General features: G+C 38.2%; 1 protein-coding gene across 4 annotated transcripts in view; it reads right to left on the bottom strand.

Moving 5' to 3' along the window:
• The window catches only part of SMAP1 (small ArfGAP 1), a 93,593-nt gene that overhangs the window by 2,682 nt on the left and 68,506 nt on the right, over positions 1 to 22,405 (bottom strand). For all 4 annotated transcript variants that reach the window (XM_085217820.1, XM_085217818.1, XM_085217817.1 and 1 more), the window contains 4 exons: positions 18,940 to 19,024; positions 10,967 to 11,097; positions 1,513 to 1,681; positions 606 to 934 (listed from right to left, as the gene is read on the bottom strand). In XM_085217820.1, the coding sequence (XP_085073946.1) occupies positions 606 to 934; positions 1,513 to 1,681; positions 10,967 to 11,097; positions 18,940 to 19,024 (714 nt within the window). The remainder of the gene's footprint in view (positions 1 to 605; positions 935 to 1,512; positions 1,682 to 10,966; positions 11,098 to 18,939; positions 19,025 to 22,405) is intronic.

Here is a 22,405-nt window from a genome sequence, read left to right on the forward strand (position 1 = left end):
TAAAAATAAGCTCCCGACTACATGATTTTAGGATGTTTCCCTGGATAATGTATCAATATAGTACTAAGCATACACTAACGCTTCTAGAGAACCTTTTAAACATGTTTAAGAAATAAAAGCGTGGAAATGCTACAGATAAATAATAGATGACTCTAAGCAAATTATCTACAGTAGCACATCACAGTGCAGAAAACTGCACATTCCACTGAAATTTATCTCGACGCTTGGAAATGAAAGTATTAATTGTTAATAGCCATCCTTGAGCCATTCAATTCTGCTCTTAGTTACACTGCTGTGTTTACACTTTGGCGTGGCATAACTAAAGTGAAGCTGTTTCTTTACCTAATTCAGTTGCCAGGATGAAACTGGCTACAGCAGCAGAAAACTGAGTTTGGTCTCCCTCAGCAGAGTTTATTCTGTGCTTATATGTTGGTTATCTTTAATTTATTTCTTCATTGATTTTCTTCCTTGCGTGTCTGAGCAATTCATAGTCCAGCAATCTGTAACTTGGCTCCACTGCAGCTTTCCTCCTACAGCTAAGCAGTTTGTATCTGAAAAGGAGATGTTTTTTCAAATACCCTGATCTGGGAATAACGAGCACTTACCTGGGTGAGGTTCCATTGAGCTTGCTGATTTTGTTGCAATCCGTACTTATTCTGTGGAGTAACCATTTGTCCCACCATTCCACCTTGAGGTCCAACGACATTCTGAGGAAGTCCCATCACACCAGTTTGTGTCGTACCAGTAAATCCATTGGGCATTCCCATTCCTACCATCACCCCTGTGCTCTGCCCCATGACTGGCACCGATTGTCCCATCATGCTTCCCATCATCCCGGTGGCTGCAGGCACAGGAACTCCCATGGCTGGGAAACCTTGAAAATGAGTCGATGGCTGTGTGGTAAACGGCATAGTGGAGGAGCCCATGAACATACCTGGATCAGAGAAAGGAAGACTTCAGGGAAAGTGCTTTGTGATCTTCTCCCTCCGCCCCCAAAAGCATAAGGTGCATCAAAACAATTTTAAAGGATAACTCTGTCCAGCTGTATGTCAGTGCTGTTAGTTTAGTTCCTGTAAAATCTCTCACAGGAAAAGGACTCACCACCATAGAGAGAGTTTGGCAAATCCCTGAGATGAGTGGGTCTTTAATTACTGTACTAGAATCTGTTTTCCTACAAACACTGCAGAAATCAAACCTGACAGCTCTGCACTCACCCGAGCTGCCTGCTGCAGAGGCTCAGACCCTAAGCAATGAGTTGGACAGCAGAAGCTGAATTCACAGATCTGTCAGTCAAATACACACTTGATTCAATAATCACACACTGTTTTGTTCTATAGCTTTGGTATTAATGTTTCAGTAATCTTCCCATGTTTGTAATGGTAAAAATAACAGTTCTTCATTTGAATACAATGGCAGGGTGCCCCACCTTTGTCTTACATTTGTAGGAGATGATGGTATGCTGGGCAAAGTTTAAAACAGAATTGCATCATAAACATGTGCCAAATGATTTACCTGGTGCACTCTGCTGTTGCAAGGTTCCTGTGCCATACAGTGACAAGATGGAGTCCTTGGAGAGCTGTTTCTTTGCCGACTCTTCTGATTTTGTTGTTTGCTCAGTGAACAGATCGAGATCTCCTGCTGCTGCAGACAAGGTGGCAGCTGCTGGTTTGGCAGAAGTGCTCTAGGAAATAAAGGACAGGACAGAATGCTGAGGGAAACCAGCAACATTGTTACATTAAGTATTTACTGCACTCCTTATCCCAGAACCACACAAAAACCCATTCATTTATTGAAAATAAATTTAAGTGAATGAGGATCTACGAAGATGCAGTATCACCCAAGACAGCAGTACATACAATAGGGAAAGAATAGAACACTGGGCTGAGGTTACAGAACCAAATTAAAGCTCTGACCAACTCCAGGGACTACACACAGCTTGTTCCTTCCTGCTGCTCCTACATCTTTTATCAGTGAGCAGCAAAAATCCTGAGCTGTAGCCAGATTATGGAAAATAATTAGGAAATCAACAAGGAGATTACAATTCACATCTCATTAATCTTCTCATAAGCAGAATAAATGAGTAAGGATCTAACACACAAGATGCGGTGTTTTAGACACTTCAGCTAAGTGGATAATATTTTTGGAGAAAAGGCAGAAGTAAAATTTCAGCTGATAAAGTGAACAACTTCTAAAATACAATGTAATTGGCTTGGAGCTCTGTAAGCACACTTGCTTTATTAAGAAAACGTGATGATCTCCAGCTTACTGCATGCCAGGACTGAGCAACTATAGTACACTCAGGCTGTTAGGTTCTCTTGTTCTTTCAAAACTTGTTTTATAACCAAACTGCATCCAACATTTGGCTGCTGCTGATACACATATACTTCCATAGTGCTTAGGTAAAGAAGCAACACATCGTATTCCTGTGATATCCTTGAAACAAATGAGTCTTGTTACCTGTGGGAACTTCCAAACCAACCTGAGGTGCAGGGAGAGTTACGGCCTACCTAAACAGTGCCACCTGGCTGGGGACACGGTTAGTGGGCATGGTGGTGTTTAGGTTAACCACAGAGGAGAAAACTCCTTGCATGAAACCACAATGAGGAGCCTGGCTTTACAGCCAGATCCACCTCTGCTGCCATCCTACAGCAATGCCATCAGACCAGAAGCCACCCCAAAGCTGCTGTAGCACACCTCTGCTCCTGCTTACAGCAACAGCCTCGCTGCTCGGCCTGGTTCATGTCTCCTAAAGCTACTGCCTCTTGCTTATTACTGACAAAAATTCTGATAGCAAATTGAAAATAATTGGTTTTAGTGGGTAGTAGGAAGCCTGCTCAGACTGAGAGAACTGTCATTCTGGCAGAATCTTTTTGAAAATACTAGAGATGGATTTCAATTCGTATTCAGGTAAAAGCCCACACTTGGTGGTTGTATTTGTTTTTTCCATAGGTACACCCAGAAGTCCCAGTACTGAACTGTTATACATTCTCCTAGTAATGCATCAGCCACTGTACAACAGATGTGTTCAGAGAAAGACAGTGAAACAGCAGAAGTGAGCTAAGAGAGGCAGCTCCTCTCTGCTGCTCTTATCACAGTAAGGAGGAGGTTTGATTTTTCTAGAAGGGAGAACAGTAGATGTGTCTGTGGGGGTTTTTTTCCTGTTTTTTTTTTTTTTTTTCTTTTTTCCTTGTTCAGTTTTCATGTATGGTTGGTTTATTTTCTAAATGAACAGCATCAGACTGTTCTTCTCTGGATAAATGCAATGCTTTTACCTTTACATGCATTAGTGAAATAAAGCACATCATACTTGCACATACTTTACACAGTAGAAGGGACAGCTGAAGGCCCAGGGGAAGATGATAAACAGTTACCACGTTTATGTCACAAGATTAAACGTCCATTTAATATCTGTTAATTCAGTTTACTTTAGTAAGATTCTAAGAAGATTCAAAGGCACTGAAGAAGCATCCCTCAAGTGTTCAACAGCTAAATAAATGGCAGATAATGCAAACTGCATGGCAAGGAAACAGAGGGTGGCATTCAAGTTAAACAAGGACATAATTTTCACATGCCTCCTATTCTCATGCTACCCAAGACTCTGTGAAAGTATGTCTTGAATACAAACAACATTATGCCCTTAAGAAAAGCAGCGTGCAATGCTCTCCATCACTGCACCAAAGCTCAACACTCATTGGGTAGTTAGGAAATATGAAACAGCTCAGCAGCGTGTAATGGAACTTATCACTTATTACTAGCAGTTATCTCAAATATGTTTCATGTTTAAACATACATTGGTTTCATCACTGACAGCTTATTTATTACCTGTAAAGCGTAATACCTAAGAAAAGGAAACTTTTACCATAAAATATCAGCCATATGTGCCAGGGCCATAAATATGGTGGTTGAATCCATCACATTTACCATCTGGCCATAACAACTGCACTTGGCTGACAGCAGAAGTTTAGGTTAACACAGGAGTCTAAAAATTAATATTTTGATTTTGGCTTTAAATTCCCTAAATATTACATAATAGTAAATAAAGTTCATGGCATTCTGAATATTTTAAGTTGGTCTGACAGCTGTAGCAGTCCAGATGGCCTTTGGAAATCTCTGAGGAGGAGATTCCACAATGTCTCTGGGCAGTGTGTGCCAGTGCTCCATCACCCACACAGCACAGAAGTGTTCTTGGTGATCAGAGCATTCCAGTTTGTGCCCACTGCCTCCTGTCCTCTGTCCTCTTTGCACCCTTCCTTCAGGTATTTGTGGGCACAGATGAGCCTCCTCTTTTCCAGGCTCTCAGCCTCTCCTAATAGCTGAGATGCTACAGTCTCTTAAATCAACATACTGGCCCCACTGTTGGACTCTCTCTAGTCTGTCTGTCCATGTTTCTCTTGTACTGGGGAGCTCTGAACTGGACGCAGTATACACGGTGTGGCCTTACCAGTGCTGAGCAGAGGTGAAGGATCACCTCCCTAGACCAGCTGGCAATGTTCTACCTAATGAATTCCAGAATACCATTAGTTTTCTCGGCAGCATGGGCCCATTGCTGGCTCTAGTTCACCTTGGTGCCCACCAGGAGGACACCCAAGGCCTTTTCTGCCAGACTGCTTTCTAGATGGTGGCACCTAGCACGTCTTGGTGCCTGGGGTTGCTGCTCCCCAGGTGCAGGACTCTAAACTTCCCCTTGCTGCACCTCATGAGGATTCTGCCAGCCCAGCTCTCCAGCCTGTCCAGGTGGTTCTGAATGGCAGCACAGCCTTCTGATGTGCCAGCCACTTCTCCCAGCTTTATGTTATCTCCAAACTTGCCGAGGGTGCACTCTGCCCCATCATCCAGATCATATGAAGACGTTTAAGAGGACTGAATTTTCTCTCTGCTTTGGTTTCCAAGGTTTTGAACAAATCAAATAGTTTTGCAGTCTAACAAGTACTCAGCTGTTTTTGTCTCAATTCTTTGGCTCTCAGCTGAATCCTTCCACCAGCTTTCAACATCCACCTTAAATTCTTTCAAATACTACTCCTTTTGATCATCCTGAAACTTTCCTTTCATCCTTGTTAACTTTGCTCTCCATAAAGACTGTTTGTATAGAGCAGTTGGACAAATAAGCTCCATCTGTCCCCAGCTTTCCAGGCAGAGGACAGAATTTTTTCCTTACCTTAATAAATTCACATTTTCCAGTAAGTAATGGGTTAGGAGAAACAAAACAACTAAGAACAGAGCACACAACTGACCTGTCTGGAGACCAAAATAAATTATGTGCTATTTTGCCACATCTACATAATTCATCCATCAGACCGTAAGCCTCTTAGCACTGTTACCTCCACTCCAAACTCTATCAGTATGCATACTATTAGAACAGCTTTTCAAGAGCTGTTTTAGATTCTCTCTCTTCCATCAGTCTCAGAGTGATGCAGATCCCAGTACTGCAACAACATCAACCATATTTACATTTCAGCTCTTTTCAGCAATTCATTAGCTTGTTCTGGCTTCTGCAATACACAACGTACATCTTTACTCACTATGGTCCAGTTATGGCAGTCTGGAGAAACTTCCCAGTGCTTACAAATTTTTAGCACGCAGAAATAGTTCCTATAGAACAAACACTTTCTACTTTTCGCTCCCTCTGTCAAGCCTCTTTATCCAGACCACATGTTTAGGAAACATAGATGAACGTGGATGAAGATCTTAGTTTGTATATTACAGCCAAGGAAGACAGTGCAATGCATCTTAAAATGCACAGATTGCAATATTACAGAAACCATCGTTCTGCAAGCTGCCCAAGAAGAAGAAACGTCACAGTAATGCAGACTTCATTATCTTCTCCGAAGTACTGCATTCTTTAGATGTAATACCAAAGAAGCACAGGGAGTAGTTACAACTGAATGTCTCCATATGGCTTGAAGCAATCTTTTTCATCAAGAATCTAACATATAATAAAAGAAAGCACACTCTTGCCACTCAGTGTGAGAAAAATCAAGACTCATATCAGAAGTTACAAGAATTTAAAACTGAAAGAGGCCCCAGAACTGAAAAAAGGTCAATACCAAAGAGGAGAAATTCAACACTTGGGAGATGTCAAAACAATTAAAATCTTGTGCATCAGTGATTCCAGCAATATTTGAATTGTCACAACTTGAACACATATGAAAAAAAAGGAACGTAGGACCAGCATTAACCAACATTAAAACACACTGAACTTATTCTAAACTATGCAGAAGTCCTCTTCAGCTTCTTCAAGAGGTAAGCAAGCAGCCACCGATACAAATAGTTTAATAATTTAGCAATCACTGAACCCCTTCTAAGTTCCATAATCTCACCACTGAGACCAAATTCTGAACAATGTGGTGAAGCAGGTCCAGGAGCAGTACAGCACTGGGGAGTTCCAATGACCAACTCCCAAACCTGAGCAGCTTCCATTTGTGCTTACAGTTGGGAATACAGAGGATGGCTGCTGAGTGGATACTGAGTGGAAGTGTACGGTGACTACCTGAATAAGAAGTTTCAATGTGACCCCTATGCCCAGCCTGCCACCAAATCCTGGCATTCGTCCACAGACCACAGACTGTCTCGATGATGATAAACTGAGCAAATCCAAACAGACAAGTAATTAGGAAACAAGAACACTTCCTACAATTAAGAGATAGATTTGATAAGCTTGGCAGTAACCAATTACAGTCACCATGAGCAGAGTCAATCCACTCCCACTACAAGAAGCTATAAACAACTCAATGGATCACATAAAAATAGGGCTCAATAGCTCCCCAGTAAGACCCCACATAGCTAACACTCACAGCACAGCAAGCTTTTGAACAAATCATTTTTTTGCACAAAAACTAAGGACTTGGAAACATTCTCATCATCACAGCTTGTTGAAAAGCTGAAGTTCATCTGCTGATCTGCAGCAGTCACATAGGTACATACACCTCTGGGAAAAGTGAGTATCTGAGAACAAAAAGTTATCTAAAACATATTACTGCTTTAAATGAAAGTTTGTCTTGAAACAGACGTGGTAATATAAAGCATCTGTACCAAAGTATATTTTTGTAGCCCCTGAACCAACTCTCAGCTCCCAATACAATGCAAAACACACATACAAAACAAACAAACAAAAAACAAAACAAAACAAAAAACCCACTGAAGTGTAATCTTAGTGGATTTTAACATCCTGCCTTGGGAAAGCATCAGTGCTTCAGTGAATCAGTACTTTCAGACTTCATACCTCACCGTTCCCCCCTTCTCCCCTTCCCTGCAAGTTTCAGCAAAGACTGAAGATCACATTTTTGCTGGAAGATAAACCCATACAAAATCTGAAACTAATATCTGTCCAAAATAATTTAAGAAATTGGTTAATTACAGCTAATAATTACAGACTTTGGTTTGGTTCCTATACAGTGTCTGGTAACAAGAAACACTGTACTAATACTTACAGTTTAGCTATACTCACTTCAATTTTAAAAGTGTACATTCACTAAATACAGAAATATGTCATTTTTTCCTTTTTCTTGTCCATGAACACTGCATAACTGGTCATCTTCTAGCATATGCCCTTTCTCTAGCTTTACAATAAGAGCTGGGTAAGCTACTTTTAAACCCCTTAAACTTGCTAATAGGCAAAATTCTAGAAAAAGCATGCAATCCCCTTCTTCTTTACCAGTCCTTTACAAATGGAACATTTTTATTAGCATCCTGCCATACAGAATAGGAAGAAGAAATATTTGAAGTATTTTTGAAGACTGTAATGAAGACATCTGAAAGGAGAGCTGAAAATCAACAGCATGCAGTATGCTCAAGTCACCTCTGAGAATGAAAAATAAATACTTCTGTTTTCATTTAAAATCAGTATTGGCTACATCAGCCATCATGATTCCTAAGGTTTTCGGACATCACCACCCTTCATTCTCATAACAAAACATTCAAACAGTACACCTCTGTGCTCCACTGTGCCATAAGAATATGAATCCTAACCTAATATAAAATCCTATTCTGAAGGCTTAAGCTGAGAAGGAAAAGCAATTCTGTGAGCAATGAACAATTAAGTGTTCTTTCTGCCAATCTATTTGAGGTATAGCATCAAATTCCCTTCTTTCTTGATGTTCACAAACCTACTGTGTTTATCCCCACTTTCCAATTTGCTTCCTCATAGAAAATAATCAAAGATCATGATCATATAGCTTCTTTACTTCAGTAAGTTAAACAGAGTGAATCCTAAAAATCTCTGATTACCAAGCATGGTTTCCAGTCTCTAGTATCTTCCTGACTCTTTTCTGAATCCCATCCAACTTGTATCTGGATCATAAGCAAACTAGTCATGTCACTGACAAATGAGAGGCACCATCAACTACCTTCCTGAAGTGGTGCCCAGACCAGGTACCACCATCCAGATCTACAAGGCCTTTTTGGATGTAAAAGAAAAAGGAATATTAACTCTGTCCCAGTTTGCAAAGCAACCTATTTAATCATCACCCCCTGCTACCCCCATTTCCCTGTGTCTAAACTGGGGAAATTATCTGTTTACATTACATATTCTTTGAGATTACTGATTAAAAAAGAAACATTGCCAAGAATTTTATCCTGCATGATGCTGTATCTTTGATAGAAGTTCTATTCACCACTCCTGATTATGGCACTGAGAAAAAAGTAAATTATCAACACAAATCTTGACTGGTTTGTTAACTGCAAGTAATGTTCAGGCTTTAGAGAAAACAATCAAGGTGATACCAAATATTGAGATTAGTATTTTCCATTTTTTTAATGCTTCCTAATATATTTACTTAGTGCTATACCTGTTCTAGAAACTTGCACAGTAAGTGATAAACTACACATTTCAGAACATTTCACCCATGCACAGAAGTTCCAGGGCCAATCTTTATCACAGAAATGTATTTTAGACAATTTGTTTCCTTCAACTACTAATACGTACCATTCAGTTCACTGTAGCCATCCCACTATTTAATCCATGAGCAATCATCACCACCCAGACAATCGTGTCAACAAGTGACTGGCTGGGTGGTGCTGAGCTGCTGGCCAGGTTAAACCACAATACCTTTTTGATTCCCTGCACTCTACAGCTAAATCACTTGTTTAGCCAGCAGGTCACATCACTTGCTCACAAAATCGAAACAAGAGAAAGCTGACATTCTGAAAGCTCTCTGAAAAGATTGATTGGGCAACATGGTCTGTACGCCCAGAGCCTTTTGTCCTGAACCAACAGTAACTACACTCAGAGAGAACCACTTTCAGTATCAGAAAGGCAGGAAAAAGTGAAAACCAGAAGTCAATCTTTTCCACTGCATGCGTTACTATCACCGGTCCGTTTATTATGGAGGTTGAGTGGAAACCTCATGATTCTAGATTTCAATTTACCCAATCTACAACAAAATTGGATACATTAAACAGTTCAGTGAAGCTGGAAATGGCTTACTGCTTTTCACATCTACTTCTATAGGTGGATTTATCTAGATCAATTTTGACATAAGGCAGTAGAATAGTAGGACAACATGCACTTAGTGTTCTTTCTGGTACTTTGAACACAGGCATTCACAAGAGCCAAGAAAATCCATACCAACAATTTCCTCTGCAATCTTAGCTAACACACTCGAACCACTCATTTTCCTCATCCTTTACAAGTGGCTGAAGACACGCAGAGAAGCTTGCCTTTTATGTAGCTTTTATATTTAAAAAGAGGTGTGATTTCAGTCCCTACCTAGCATTTTTCACAAAGTTGGTCCTCAGCAGCCAGTAGGTAAGAGGAGAGTAAAAGATAAAGAATAAAAACCGCAGTCAAATCTTGTAACAATGGCAATATGCCTTGAGTTGACCGCAGTGATAAATTGAACACTTGAAACAAAATTACGATACGCCAGTTGAATTAGAATTACTTTCTATCATCATCTCTTCCATTTTTTATATCAGAACTGCTGGATAAGGAAATATCAGTACAGATCATAGGTCCCAAGCCATAAATTCAAGAATGCATAAGGTCCTTCCTACTTCAACTGGGCAAGACAGAAAGCCTTCTGCAAGTGTAAGCCTCAAAACTACCTTAAAAGGGCTCCACGGGTGGGGCAAAGCCTCCCTCTCAAAAGCTGCTCTGAGGATGAAAGTCAGTGCAAGTGCGTTCTCATCTGTATCAGCCAAGTCCAGCACCAATACATTATTCTCTGAGGCTGAAAGTTGCCCTTCTTAGCTACAGCAGACTGGATAGTGGGGCCTCTTTCAAACTATCATCAGTCTGTGAAAGGGAGTGGGCCACATGCAGGGTTACGTTACCCCTTCTTTGAGGGCGGTATGACAGACGAGTTTCCAAGATGAAACAAAAGCCAGATCAGCCCCAGAAACAAGATTAGATTTTCTAGATATTCATTCTTGATTTTGAAGAAGACGTTTGAGATTCCAAATTTCCAGTAGGTCTAAGAAAGAAGCATCTGCTGTATTATGTCCTAACTATCAGTATTACAACGCAATAATAATCATAGAAACATAGAATGGTTTGGGTTGGAAGAGATGTTTAAGATCATCTAGTTCCAATCCTCCTGCTACTAGCACGGGCAAGAAGTCCAGAAGAAGTATTACTTAAAGTTCAATGATCTGAGGACAAGAAGTAAAAAATATATTGAGAATACTTTAAAAAAAAAAAAAAAAAAAAAAGAGAGAGAGAAGAAAAAGAGGACAATATAAACTAGAAGAAACTATGACTACCATCAAACAAGGAAGACAGAAAATAATTCAACTGACTAATCAGGAGGAATCAGAAAAGAAGACCAGAGTACCTTTCAGTCTTACATCCAAGTACCAGAGAAGCCCACAGAGGTGAGAAAAACATAGGCATTACAGCCGGAGTCTCCAGCTGCAAGCATTCAGAAGCATGTATTTTTTCTCTCTAAATCCCCACGTGAACAGTTTCTTGATGGGAAATATGTGCGTGCACACACATATTTACACAAAGATATAAGTAAATAACATTTACCTGAGCAGGAGGTACAGCAGCTGCTGGTAAAGGATTAGAGATCATTGGGCCAAAGATATCCAAGTCATCATTCAATGCTGTGGAGGCAGCAGCAGTGCCTCCATTTGCAACTGATGTTTCAGCTGGACCATCTTGAAAAGACAACAGAATTGTATTTAAAAACAAAAACTGGCAGGTGTTTTTATGAGTAATAGATAATTACAAAATAAAGCTGCCCACCACACCACCACCACCCTCGTATTCCATTTCTAACAAAGGATTGTTTTCGTTATTCGAAGTTTCTGTAAAGTGAATTTTAACTTACCTAGGATTCTAGTTAAAGGACTTGATTATCATTTTATTTTTTTTTAATCACCCATACGTGTGTAGATAATTTCAAATATATCTGTAAGAAGCTTCCAACGTACATTTACAGACTAACATACTAGTATATTCCAAATTTAAAACAAAGAATACAGATCACCATTTCTTAACTAAAAGCATCAAGGACTTTCAAAAACAGCTGATTAATATTAAAGAAAAAACAGTCATTTCTTTCTTGTATTAAGCTAAAAGAACTTATTTTCCAGTGTTTGATGAACACTTATTTCCAGAGCAGAGGTTCATCATTAACAGCCATGCACGAACATCCTAGTAACAACACACAAAACATTCATTACTACCACTGAGAAAAGTGTGAGGCATAGACAGATGTGAGGTAAATAAAACATTCTGGAACAGAATAGTGGTCTGACTAGTAAAGATCATGGCTGAGATGCAAAGTTTAATTAAAAGCAAATCGTAAGAATCTTCCAACATTTATTTGAAGTAATACAATTCTACCTCTGAAACAACTGCACATTCCTTACTGTCTGGCAAAGAACAAACACAGAATAACTCCTATTTATTTTTTATTTAAGGAAAAAAGAAGAGTAAATGTATTACTTAGAAGTAAGATCTCCCTTTGCTTCTCTACTTTTCTATTTAAGAACGCAACTAACTGGCAGACTATAGCAAGATCTGTCAGCTTGCATGTAGAATGTTATCATTTTTCATTACTTTGTTCAGTCACATGTAAACTCACTGCAGTTCCAACAGCTGGAGACTGCCCTTCCCGGCAGCCTAGGATACTGACAGGTTGGAACAAAGGAGCCTCACAGCACCACCAGAGACTTCATCAGCCTCGAAATCACCTGACTGAGGAAACCATCACAGAAGATCTGCCAGGACTTTCAGCTGTTAGCTCATACCAGAAGGCACTGCATTCTGAAACGATCAGTGCAAAACGTCCCCACTCAAAGATGCCTTCTTATTTTATCCTTCCACCACACTGTGATGGAAAGTGATCCCCACCCCCCCCATCCCCTTTGGCTGCCCTGAATGTAAATATTTATTCTAAAGACACAGGCTGCTACTACTGTAAACTTGGAAAGTTAACACCGAAGTCATGAATGTCAAAACCTGACAATGTGATACATCTCAGAAGTAACCACCATGAGTCTATACCTGTATTCTGTCTTACTGCATAGATACTAACCTATGTGCCTTAGGAGGCACAGCTTTAGTTCCTATAGAAACTGCAGCTCTGAATTGAGTTTGGTATACATAAAACCCCAGAAGGTTTTTACAGCATTTTTTTCATACAGGGAATTAAGAAACAACCAGGTGGAAGGGTGCTGGTCTGCAAGTCTTTAGAGACTTCTTCAGATACACAAAATGATTTTGTAATTTGATTTAGCATCAATCAGAATCACGAGTAGCTTGATATTCACCAACTCTGAAATCCTCTTCCTATCAATGTGAAATGCAGACCAAATTGTGCATGCTAGCAAAGGCATGCAGATCCAGTGACAAAACCCCTTGAAGGCAGGGATACAGACACACGTAGCGTTCACAAGAAATGTAACCTCAGCATGTGTGTTTCTTGCTTCAAATTCCCCAAAGCTTGTGAGGATAATTATACTGTCTGCAAGGACTAAGACAAACCAAGGAACTCCACAAAAGCAAAATGGCCATAGGAACGGCTTCAAATTATTAGATCTCATGTGCTAAAAGTAAACAATGAACTGAACAATGACAGAATTTGTCTAGCTCTGCTCAGCACTGGTGCAGCCTCACCTCAAGCACCATGTGCAGTGTTGGGCACCACAATATATAAGAATGTCATAAATCTGTTAAAGAGTGTTCAAAGGAGGGTTACAAAGATGGTGAAGGTTCTAGAGGGCAAGGTGGATGAGGAGTGGTTGAGGTCCCTGAGTTTGCTCAGCCCACAGCAGAGGAGCTGAGGGGAGGCCTGATGGCAGCGGCAGCTCCACACAGGGAGCAGAGGGGCAGCGCTGAGCTCTGCTCTGTGTGACAGCGACAGGGCCTGAGGGAACAGCATGGAGCTGTGCCAGGGGAGGGGTGGGAGGGGGTTAGCAAAACATTCTTCACCAGATGGCTGTGGGCATGGCACAGGGTGTCCAGGGCAGTGGGCACGGCCCGAGCTGCTGGAGTTCACCTAGTGTTTGGACAGTACTCTCAGACACAGGGTTTGAACTGAAGTTGGACTCAGTGATCCTTATGGGCACCTTCTAACTGGGGATATTCTGTGATTCTATGATTTAAAAAGCCACATCAGTCAATTTAATTCCTATGTCAGCATTTGACTTTTCTGGGAGATTTTCAACAGCACTGAAGAACAAGGTCATGTACGATTATGGCATATCTGTTTATACCTTAGCTATGAAGGTCTCCTCCTTCTCCTATTTCTGTTCTGATGACTTGAAGCCAGTGGACACTGTAAGTATAATCTGATCCATCATTCTGCCCACAACAGTGCTTTAAGATGCATGCAAATAAGTGTATTGTCAAGCAAGTAATGAGCTTCTAGTAGTTCAAAGTACTCTATTCAGTTGAGGTCATTCTGCAGGCAGGCAGTTCCAAAAACATCTCCCAAAAGGTTGGCTGCTTCAGATAAATTTAGGAATGAATAGTGCATAATTTTCATGCAAATGGATTGTCTGGAATTAATAATTTAATGTTTTCATTTTCTCAGGGAGTCATATGGATTAGAAAAAGTCTTATATTCCAAAGTGGTTCAGTTTCCCTCAATCTAAAAATGTTTATCATCTAAGACTTTAAATATACACGTAATAATTTAGTAAAAAAAGCATTTCACATATGTAAAACATTCACGGTAGAACACAATTGTTATAACAGAATGGTATTTTTCAAGCAGTTAATATGCTGGTTATAAATCAATATTATGAAACCCGGGTTTTTGCTAGATCAGTCCAAAGCTGTTTTAACAGCTATACGTATTCTCTAAGAATAACACTTGATAATGTACATGTTTTCAACCTTTTACTAAAGTTTACACTAAAAATCAGTATTTCTGCCTGCATCACTGCAGAAATGAGACATTCTGAATGACTCCTTACAATCGTTTTAGCTATGCATAAGTAATATTAATAAGAGATCCTGTCTTACTCCTTTCTCAAAAATGCAACAGTTGGAACATTAAGCAAATCCTGAAGCATTTTTTTTTCCACCATGAAACTGGAAGATTCCAGAACAAGATAAATTTCAGAATGTACAAAAAAACCCCTGTTTTCAATCTTGTTTATCACTTGTAGAAATATTAGTATAGTTATAAAAATATAAGTATACAGGCATACACAAACTTGTGTTTCAGAGTAATCGTTTATACATTTACAGAGATCATGGATATTCGCAACTATAGTGTACCAAGGCACTGATTAGAATGTATTTCCTCTTTTCTCTCCTAACTTTAAAATATTTCTTTAGTCTATGAAAGATGCTCCAGATGAGTTCTGAATTCTAATCTAAAAATGTTACTTTTCATTCAACTTTTACTATCTACCAATAAAAACTGATGACAAGAGAGAGAAGGAAACATGCCTGCAGTCTTTCTGGGAATTAGTCAAAACCAGATCAAGTTATACATGTATTTTGAGAAATGTATAGCTTTAACCAACATATGTGTTAGGGAGATGATCACAGAGTTACTCTGAAACTATTTCTAATGAACAGTACTACCATCGCCTTTGTAGAGAATACACCAGTAGCTAAGGATGAAGGACAAGATGCGGCAGAACCTCTGCAACAGGGGCATATCACAGGCAGAAGTGGCACACTAAGGTGGAGAAGGTCATGAGGAAAGTCTTCAGGTGCTGGTTTTTGTTGTTCTTCTTATCTCCAGAAGTCCTAAACCCTTACTTTTTACCCTTACAACGATATGACAGGTAAATATGCAACTTCTATCTGCCATACTATGCAACAGCAGATATTGCTTATGCTTTCACAACAGGAAGCCCTGTTTAAATTTGTTAGCAGAAACAAAAGCTATTTACCAGGATATACGTAGTAAGTAAAGGGTTCTAGTGATGTTTACCATTATAGCTTTTCTATAGTGTATATTTTATTTATTCCTGACAATCCAATTTCTAATTCAGTGTTTCTTTTTGTTATGAACACTTTAATACACAGCACTAATACGTGGTACATTTCTCTGCACTAGTGGTGAGTGACCAATATAAGAGATGTAAAGGCATAGCAAGAAAGAGAAGCAGTAAGAAAGACCTATTCCTTGCATTCCGTTTCTGAAACTAATTGTAAAGGAGCAAACTATTTACAAGACTTAGCATCTAAGCTGTGTTTTTATACACATGACAGTCACACTAAAACTTGCAGTAGAAGAGATATTTTGAATATGTATCTGATTATTTACTGCACCAAATTACTAAAAAGACAGAACTAAGAAAAAACAGTTGAACATTTTAAACAAAATCTGTGACAAAGATACAAACAAGAATCCAAATGATGGAATAATTATTTATTGCATTTCTAAAATGTTACTTACTGTCAAAATCTTTGTAGAACTAGTCATTGGAAGGTCTTTTCTGTATAAAAATTCTCAAAATAAAATCTGGGGAACCAGAAAGCTAGCAAGCCTACATGCACCACGTGGTTGTGTATATTTTCATTTGGGGTGGATACACTGTATACCTACCTAGGCACAATCTTAATATATCAGCAATACTATATAATTCCTACTATCCTACATAAGTACATTTTCTTTTTTACAAATGTTTTTTAAAGCTATCTTTCCTTCATCAGTCCGACATAAGTGGAATCACATTACTTGTAAGAGAAGCTGCTGAGCAGCACAGAGGATTAGCAGGATTAACACTGCCGAGATTGAGAGAGCCTTGACAATGACTTAAATGCTGAAGAACTTTGGTTCACATGCTGTGACTTTCAAACAGAAAAAAGTTTCTTATAATACCCCTATTAAAAATTAATGTTATAAAATCCTATGTTACCAATTTTTGCATTAACATCCTCACAATCTCAGCAGTGCACTCTTTCAGAGTGGGGAAGATCCAACTAATTGTGGAGATCATTAAAAAACAGTGGTGTCAGTTTTAGCCTACAGAAATAAGCTGTGATTTCTCATAGCTTGGGAAGTGAGGGAAAAAATTTGGGGCCTCACAGTATGAACATTAAGTAACACCACTGTTTGTGGAGAACAAAAGAATATTTAGCTTGTGCATGTGTGTTTCACTAATTTCTGTATCTGTGGATTATTGAACTAAAAGGTACTCTGAAACAAAAGTCAAAAAGCACAAATGTCTGCATAGCTTGACCATCAAAAAAATGAATTTCCAAACACTACCTCAAGTAACAACCACTCTGAAAAGGAACCCAAAGGGTCTATATGAATCAATTTTCAAAGGCTCAGCAGAAACTCTAACATGGCAGCATAGTCACCAATGACATCATGCCTCTTCTACTATTACAAGTTTTCAAGATGCAATTTGTTAAACATACTATTTTGAGGATGTTGCATTTAGTAGAGAAAAATAAAAAACAATTTATTTTCAGAAAATTATTGAGTCCAGTTATAAGTGCTACTTGTTTTCTAAGGGTGAGTCTTGTTTCACAGTTCGTTTACCTTCTGATGAGGTCAATATTAAAACCCAGCAGAGACACATACACCCAAAACGTTAACTTCATACCCCAAAAAAGTTAACTTCTTACTCAAAGCTAGCACAGATGTATTCTAAAGAAAACAAGAGGCTGGGCTGTTTAAAAAGCCAGAATTCTTCCAGCATGAATTGCAATCCATTACAATTATCTAATTTGCTATTACAAATGACTCTGATCCACCCTCGTAAAAACTACCGTTGTTCTCAATTTGCAGAAATGAAGTCCTGAGAATGAATTATTGTCATTAGAAATATGTCCACTCAGTAAGAAGAATGAGCCATACCATCATATCCATTCTAAAATTGTTTGATATGGCATATATACAGCATTGAAGAGATCTTTCTTTTAATACTATCTGAATCAACAAAGTAATAACAAGCAGCCTACTGTGAGAATTAATTACAAGATAACTCCAAATGAATTATGCAGGTCTGCTCTCATTAATCCATCTCGTTTGCAGCTCAGTGGATTCCAAGTGATGCTAGCTCATTACACTGCCTTTCAGTTTATTTGAAGTTCTTAACACTCCCTCCTCTAACATCATTTTTTGCTACAATTATAAACTTTGCCCTTTGTATATCCCACCATATTTATTTACACTGAAGAACCACTAAAGAAATGCTGAACACAATTATAATACTCTTTCTATTGTACATTATGTTTTGACATAATCCAAGTTCATTATCGTACCATAAAATGGTATTACCAAGATTTTTTTCAAACCATAACTAACAAACTACAGAAGTCTGACAATTTCAGAACCACATACTGATTAAGTTTGAATTCTTAATTAGGATGTCGGTCTGGTAAAGGAAAATAAAAAAAGAACTGGTCATCCATGAAGCTTGAGTTACTTTTGTTCTTAACAGGTTCATTCTATATCCATGATCTAACTTTTCCTGTTAATTAAGTTTTGCTTGCCTATGGTGACATACTACTTGATATGAGATATGGACTGCAACACAAACACAGTCGGTACAAAAACAGTATTTTACAGCCATTCTGCATACAGAGGAAAAATAAATTGCATTCTGACTGACAGCATGAATTCTAAAACAGGGACAAGAGTATTTGCCTTGCTGCAACATTATTATCTTAAAATGAAAACAAAACAAATCATTTTCATACAAATTCCAACTGGTACTACAGGCTAAAAAAGTACATTCAAAAGACTTATCTGCCTCCTTCAATGAACTGTCAATACTATGGCAAAATCTAGAATAACCAGTGTATCAGTAAGCATTCTAATATCTACTCCCAATATGTAGAGAAACTTCGTAACGTTACACAATAAAAGAGATTAAAAATAGTTATTGCAACATTTTGTTTTCCCATCTTCTGTTTCTATCCAATGGGCAAAACACTTGCAGATTATACAAACATAACCTTCAACAAACAAAGAAAAAGTATAAAAACACTACTGTATGGGCTGATGGTGCAAATGAAATGATTAGAGTCCAAAACAGTTTATTTACACAACAAATAGATGGCTACCTGCCAGAGAAGAAAACAAAATGTGCAGAAGGTAAAACTGAATGACTGCCACAGTCAATTCACAAGACTGCAATATTCAATGTTTACATTTTACAAGATATTGGTTAGCTATAGTCAGACACTTCATTGTTCTTTTAACTAAAATAGAGATTTTATCATATAAGGCATTTTAGAGAAATACAATTCAGATTACCTCCGCATTTCAACTAAAAAATATGCCAGTACCATAAACATTGAAATATCACAATCCACAAGCCCTTTGAAGATCACTTTGATAACTTCCCCTTCCCACAGGAGCTCATTACTCTCCCTAGCAAAACGCAAGTATTGATATACACAGATCCCCATGGCATTTTCCTTTGTAATTTTAAATTCATAGACTCAGTGTCATGGTTTTCAAATTCAGCTAACAATGTCAGTAAGCACAGAGAAAATGAAAACATATTTATTAAAATTTAAAATGATGTGTACACGTTCCATAGAAAAAACAGGTAATTATTGCTTACCAAGCCCTAAGAGGTCAATAGTGGGTTCTGATGACTTTTTTGGACTTCCTTTGGCTTCTAATTGCTGATCCTCTTTCTTCTGTGGCTTTAGAGGGAAAAAAAAAAATCACAGTTAACTTTTCTGAAAAGGATATGATGCTTAAAAAATTCCCATTACAGATGCTAAGCCAATACCAAAACTAAAAGCTCTTTTCTGTATTTGCTTATTGTAATGAATTTGATTTGTAACAAGACAAATTGCAGTTGTGATCATAAAGGATGAGGCATATTACTGAAAAACATAATCCTTATTCCTTTGCTGATATGTAATCTATTTTTAAATAAGGGTTGCCAAATAAATTAGAAAAATAAAAGTTGAAATCTTATACTGAGCTTACCATGCACTAGGCAGAAATCTGTCTGTAATCTGACTGACTAGCTTCAGCCTCCAAACTATACCGTTCTGCAGCATTAAGAAGGTTCAGGTTTTCAAAAGCTTGCATTAAAAAATGAGCAGCAGACTAGTGACACTATTTACCCCTCCTGAATACAGCATCAGACTTTGTGGATGCTAAGCACAGGACATAATCTGGTTTTTTTGGTCTTTCTTTCTAAGCCTGAAGGCAAGTGGCATTGACATGAAATCTGATTATGAAAATGACTTCATAAATCTATTTATAGTTCATGCCATACCAATATCTGGCTGGTCATCCTAACTCACCTGAGTTTTAAAATAAACTGGTTTACAGCATTGACAGGGCAAACATATTCTCTTGTGCACACACACAAGACATGCATGTCTGACATGCATTTACTTCACAAAATCAGACAGGTAAAGTGGAGTGGTCGACCAGTGAGCACAGCAATTAAGTAGAAGTGACGACTGAGTGATGGTAGAAGAGCACTGTCAGGCTGGGCACTGGGCTGAGACCAAGAGAACCCACTTTACTCCCACCATTATCATTCCTATAGCCTGGCTTTCACAGTCCCTGAGGTTGCTCTGGTCACTAAATCTTAGTATTAAGAGAATTTTACAGTTATGTAACATACTTCAGTGTGTGGGTATGAAGTTATTTAGTAGTCCCTTGCTTTCTTCTATTGCAAACTCAGGATAGAGTCATGAGCTTGGTGTTTGTGAAAGCACTGATAAAACTCGAGAGTACTCAAAGATGGCTCTAGTGAACAGCCTAATTTATAAACACCCCTCTGAGATGAAAAAGCACCCATGATATCCGCTGGGAAGCATCTGCAATGAAAGAAACTCCATTTCTGCAGTGATGGGGAATGGGAACCTGAACACTCAAACTCATCTTTGTTCATCTTTTAGAGACATATTTCCTGACTGTTGACTCTATGCACTTTGCTCAAGAATAAATGGGAAGCTGCTGCTGGAAAAATATTCCATGGCTTCTCCAATTCTAGAGTGTCTTACAAGTACCGTGTTTGAACACATTATTTGAAGAATAGCAAACATTTTGAACGCTTCTCAATACTGCAGATAAATATTTTTGGCTGTGAGAAAAAAGAGTATTTCTGAAAGAAAACTTATGCACATCAGTGATTTTTAAGAACTGATCTTTCAGAAACAAGTATTTCTACAGCTGAGTATATGTCTGAAAAGATACCACAGAACTTAAATTACTGTCACAAACATTAATCAGATTTTACAAAAAATATTTCAGAACAGAGTTTATGATGGAAAGTTGTTCACTTGGTTCTCCTCCAACACCGTACAGAATACCATGGATCACTGAGGATGTAAAAAAACCCGTTTCTGACTTTTTGCCTGAATTCATAAGACTGATTTTTTTCTTTGAACAGTTTAACATTTGAGTATAGAACTTAGCTTCTTTAAACTGAAAAGCAAAACTGTTAGAATTACACTAAATGTGCAAGTTCTCATTACTTCAGATTAGGTTTATGTTAACTATCTGAATGCGTAAGTTTGTAATAAATTAAAGCTTAACAGGGTTGGTTTAGAGGGCAAACTTCTCATAGAAAACAAATCAGCTTTGCATACATTAGTAAATCTGAACAGATGGCATTCAAATAGCAGTTTCTTTTGTTTAGTACTTATTATTGTAGCAAAATACTCTTTTAATAAATCTAAATATAAAAAATACAGTACTAATCACATACTTGAGTCTTCTGCTTTGTTAAATGAACTTTGTCAATAATCACCTTTTCCCAATATTGTTCTATTTCTTGATCGGCAATTTCTTTCTTTTTTTACTCCCTCATCAATATCTAAAGTATAGGTTTTCAGATTACTTCATAGCTAGCTACACTAAGAGACTGCTAAATTATTTTCATGCTTGTTAATACTGCAAAAATTTAATGGTATTTCTTTGAGGGAGATTCTCAAAGCATTATTCAGTTTCTCCTTTATATATAGCTAGTTTTCACCAAGACTAACCTTCAGTCTGAAGAAAAAACCCACCCCTATCCATCAACTTACATTTTATCAATACTCATTAGCAATACTCAGCAGCAATCTAGAATAATAAAAACATTTCATCTGAACATTCTCCTATTCTTAATTTTAGCAGCAATGCTACATTGCTTCCTCCTCTTCCCGCTCTCCATTCCCTGACCACAACAAACGCCAGCTGCTGGAGTTTACTATTCTCCTGTTTGAGAGTTTTTCTTTAAATAAAACGTACCTTAATTTTTGGTTTGGAGGATGAGATGTTGCATGCCATAAATGTTCTTGTGCAAATTCAGAAGACATTTAGTTTGGTGCATAACATCTACCATGACTGGAAAAGGACCTATCTGAAATAACCTATGCTTAGGCATAAATTAAGCAAAGATGGCACTGCTGGGCAGAAAGGGAAAAAAGAAACCTGCATTCACACAATTACACTTAAGAATACCTAAATAAAATGCTCTTTGATGTGCTATTTTCTGAGACAATTCTCTCTTTGCCCCCCCTCTCCCCCCTCCCGGATTTTGGGCTGCCTGACTGCACTGTGGTCCACCTAAAGAAGGTACAATGAAAAGCAATACCTTACTAATGGTATCTTTCTATTGGAGAGATAATGGCTTATTTCTGGGGCTGGAGCAGAAGACCTGCATAGGTCCCTTCCAACCTATATAATTCTGGCACAGATAGGCATTGAAATTTCCAGAAAAGAACAATCACATCAGAGCCATTTGAAAATTTTATTCCAAATCCTCAAGGGAAATGTGATGTTTAATTTCTGTTTAGTAGCTTTGTTCCAACAGGACTCACACATGACTAAGCTTTACGTAGAGTGCTCTTCAGAGATGTTAAAGCTAAATACTGCGCACAGTGAGCACAGAAGCATGCAATGGGTAAAAAAAACCAACAACCTACATAACAAGGCAGTGACATTTTGTTAACTTACTGTTTAATTCAGTACTTTATCTAAAAATTACTATATTTTGCAGCAGTGTAACGTACTATGACAAAAATCTGCTTGTGATTTCTGCTGCACTGAGATTCCTTTTTGTTTCTGTCCTA

The sequence above is a fragment of the Meleagris gallopavo genome, chromosome 2, assembly GCF_905368555.1.
Source record: "Meleagris gallopavo chromosome 2, MGAL_WU_HG_1.1, whole genome shotgun sequence".
NCBI lineage: Eukaryota > Metazoa > Chordata > Aves > Galliformes > Phasianidae > Meleagris > Meleagris gallopavo.